This window comes from Diaphorina citri, unplaced genomic scaffold, assembly GCF_000475195.1.
Source record: "Diaphorina citri unplaced genomic scaffold, Diaci psyllid genome assembly version 1.1 scaffold7195, whole genome shotgun sequence".
Lineage (NCBI taxonomy): Eukaryota > Metazoa > Arthropoda > Insecta > Hemiptera > Psyllidae > Diaphorina > Diaphorina citri.
The window spans coordinates 1-3,771 of record NW_007384571.1 but is presented as its reverse complement, the minus strand read 5'-3'; the positions used below and the strand labels follow the sequence as shown (position 1 = coordinate 3,771).

General features: G+C 41.0%; 1 protein-coding gene across 1 annotated transcript; it reads right to left on the bottom strand.

Moving 5' to 3' along the window:
• Positions 1-673: 673 nt before the first annotated feature.
• Positions 674-3,078, bottom strand: LOC103522167 (platelet-activating factor acetylhydrolase-like; the record flags this gene model as incomplete). Its single annotated transcript, XM_008487268.2, has 2 exons — positions 2,953-3,078; positions 674-788 (listed from the first exon to the last, which is right to left on the bottom strand). Coding segments are annotated over exons 1-2 (226 nt in total), but the record flags the coding sequence as incomplete, so codon positions are not given.
• Between the last annotated feature and the right edge of the window lie 693 nt (positions 3,079-3,771).

Here is a 3,771-nt window from a genome sequence, read left to right as displayed (position 1 = left end):
CCTATACCTCCCTCCTATTGCCCGCTACAACGAGAACCGACGGAGCACGCCGAACCAACTTTAGTTATAATCCGACCAGCGACTAAGTAAGACCCCCCAGTATCTCTATTTCACAAACCAAGTTTCACCTCAGTGCCAGAACCATTTGCTCCAAAGAAAAGTCCCCAAAATAAGGGCATCCTTCACAGTCCTGTGCCCTCCCCAGAGTTACCGTTACAATGATGAATCAGGCACAAATGCACTACCCCAAATACCATATACATAGGTACGCTGAATAATATTTTAGTAGCAGTAAACTTGCAAAATATTTTGCTACAGAGAAAGAGTCATTAATTGCCAGCGCCAGCGACGAAGCCACGTTGAATGGGCCAGTTCCCAATCTCAATTCCCAAAGGTTCACTGAAGTTAAATAACGTTGCGCTTGATGGGTATTGGGTATTGGACTGTCTGGGGAAGACGTCCTAGGCTGCTGGCTATTCCAGGCCCACTCAGACTGTGTGAGGTTAATGTGAGTAGGCGGGTAGCCTGTCGCCCTCTAAAACTGGACTGTAAAAACCCCCATCACTAAAAACCCTAACAGACAAATTATAGTGATGTTAACGCCACTGAACAAAAGGCACTGATTTCCTGAAATAAATAATGTTTGGACCAAATCCGCCATATATTCGCATACCTGAGAACAGCCATAGGAGGAACCGAATGATTTGAACCCAAATCCTGGTAACTGCCGAAAATCCTTTGACGTAGTTTGGATGTGGGGTCCAGTTGATCCATTTGGTTGAGTCTTGCTGAAATACCAGAAGAAACCAAAGGAAGTTGAAAAGGATTAATTTCAGCACTCATCAACAAAATTTATTTTAACAAAGTAGATTGATGCCCTTAAACGGCTAACTGTTACTGTTAAGGTGCGTCCACAAGAAGACATTAATTTTTTGGTAAAAAAAAAAGAAAAAAAAAAAGATAGGTATGGTGAGTTTTGATCCTATAAAACAAATACCTACCTATGTATGTAGGTATTTCCCTGTGAGCAAGGTGACAGCCTGAACAAGGTAGCTAGGTAGGTACCAGGTTGGTAGGTATTTACCAAGAGTACCTTTGCTACCTTACCTATGCTAGTCAGAGCCTGTGGAGTTTGAAATTTAGTGAGTGCACTGTGCAATATACCTTCCCCTTTTAAAGATTCTCTACCATTGCACATGTGACATGTTTGGCAACAATGCCTATTTTTTTGCTGTCGCATTGATCTGGACACACTTTATGTATGTAGGTATTTCCCTGTGAGCAAGGTGACAGCCTACAGAACAAGGTATTCAGGTATTTACCAAGAGTACCTTTGCTACCTTACCTATGCTAGTCAGTGCCTGTGGAGTTTGAAATTTAGTGAGCGCCTGTAAAACTTTAATAGATATGCAATGTGCATCACACAAAGCATTCTTGCACAGAAACTTATTGAGAAGTGAGAAGTCGCAGCAAAAATTGACACAATACCTACCTATTCATAGAAAAAAAGTAAAAAATGAGTGGTGTTTGGGGAGGGGGTATTGAGTAGTGCTTTCATTCTTAGCTACCTACATTATCTGACAAATTTGACAACTACCTACCTACCTACCTTTTGTTTATATATTTATGTAAGTGACCATGAGGAAGAAAGAGGAAAAATACCTGGAAAGTTTCGAGATGTGGCTTTGGAGAAGAATGGAAAAGATCAAGTGGTCGGACAAAATACGTAATGAGGAAGTGCTGAGAAGAGTAGGAGAAGAAAGAAGCATATTGAAAACCATCAAGAAGAGAAAGGCAAACTGGTTGGGGCATATTCTACGCCGAGACTGCATACAAAGAAGAATCATGGAAGACAAAATCGAAGGAAAAAGAGGTAGAGGTAGAAGAAAATTTGGTATGTTATCGGATATCCTGAAGGGCAAATCATATGCAGAGTTAAGAGAGGATGAACAAGATAGAGAAAAGTGGAGAAAGTTGTACTGATACCTGTCCTTGGACAGATTTACAAGTATATAAGACCATCGTTGCTACTGTTACCTACAAAGAGACATGTTGCGAAAAAGTACACAAAAACGTGCATAAGTAAATAAACAGATAAATACATGAATAAGTAAATAAATAAAAACCGTCTATGTCTCTAAATCCGATTATGTCTCTATTCGTTCACAAAGAAGGAGAGAAAGTGAATAGGGAAACCAAAATAGGAAAACTAAAATACCTAAATGGCAGTTTTCCTCGTCCGAGATAAAAGTGGTGAAACCCAAGCCTCTGATCCTTTAAGAAGGAAATTTATGTCTTTTATGGTACATCTAGTTATTCAGTCTGCCGTCTTTATTTTCACTTGGCCTGCAGTTCTGGACAACTGGCATATAGAATAGGTAGAGCTTCTTCTTCCTTGCCGTTTGTTACTGAATTACCTAGGGTTGGCGTTTCTTGCCAGACCCTTTTATCTCTTCGATAATTGTGTATCTCTTCGAGGCAGCCTTATTATAGAGTAGATACCGACTTAATATAGGTAAAATATTTGTTAAGGTTAGTCCACACTACAGACCGACCAACTGAAACCCATATAAAGCTATGTCCACACATAGTCCACGGCCGTCGCGTCGACTATGTGCAATTTTGTTCGCGGATTTGGCGATTATGTTCGCGGATTTCGCGATTTTGTTCGCGGATTTCGCGATTATGTTCGCGGATTTGGCGATTATGGTCGCGGATTTGGCGATTTTGTTCGCGGATTTGGCAATTATGTTCGCGGATTCGCGTCCCGAATCGACATTTTGGATATTTGGCAAGCCTACATTTATGTGCTGGGTCAACACGAGAACACCAGAAAGTAACCCATTGACATATTTGCAATCGAAAAACGAGTACAAATTTTTGTCGATGGTAGGATTCGAACCCGAGAACCCTGCATGGCAAGCAAGCGCGTTACCACTGGGCTAACCGTACCTTCAGTCGGTTAGATGGATAGTGTAGTCTGATGAAAGTTCCTTCCTTGGAATAGCCGGTCATAAAGTCTATGCATCCTGGGATGTAAGCACCTGCAACATTTTGGATCATGGTATGGTAAGTATTTCAATAAAGACATTGATGACACCCACTTGGAAACAAGTTAGTAGAACCAGAAGGAGGTGCTGAAATGAGAAAATGTAAATGCAGTTTATTTGTGTTATTATGTCACAACTTTGGTGCTCACTGCAGCATTGTAGAATTTTCCCAATATTTCAATAATCCTTAAATCCAATGTTTTACCTACCATGCTGGCACTGGTCGCTATGCGCATTTCTATGTACCTATGTCATAGCTAGATACTCATTTTCCTCACGAGGCTGAGTGGGCCCCGAAATAGCCAGTCACGGAATCAATCATTTGGATGATACAAATTTCTTGACCCCGCCGGGAATCGAACCCGGGTCTCCCGCGTGCCAGGCGAGCGCAGTGATCACTACGCCATGGGAGCTGACTACAAAACAATAAGTGTACAGAAAACAAATATAGGTAGGTACCTTACCTACCTACCTCGGTGTATCAACAAAGAAACAAAAACAAGAGAAAAACAACCAATAATAATGAACTTTTATCTATTTTGTTTGACTAACTTGTCAAAGGTTAAATCTGTTTTGTATTTACCTACAGATTAGTTGGGTACGTAGCTACGTAGGTAATTCAGTAAACATACAGATTCAATAGTAGGGGAGAGCAGGGTAATGGTGCGCAGCGGGTAATGGTGCGCACCATTATACTAGAAAACTGATAAGAGCTAGAGAT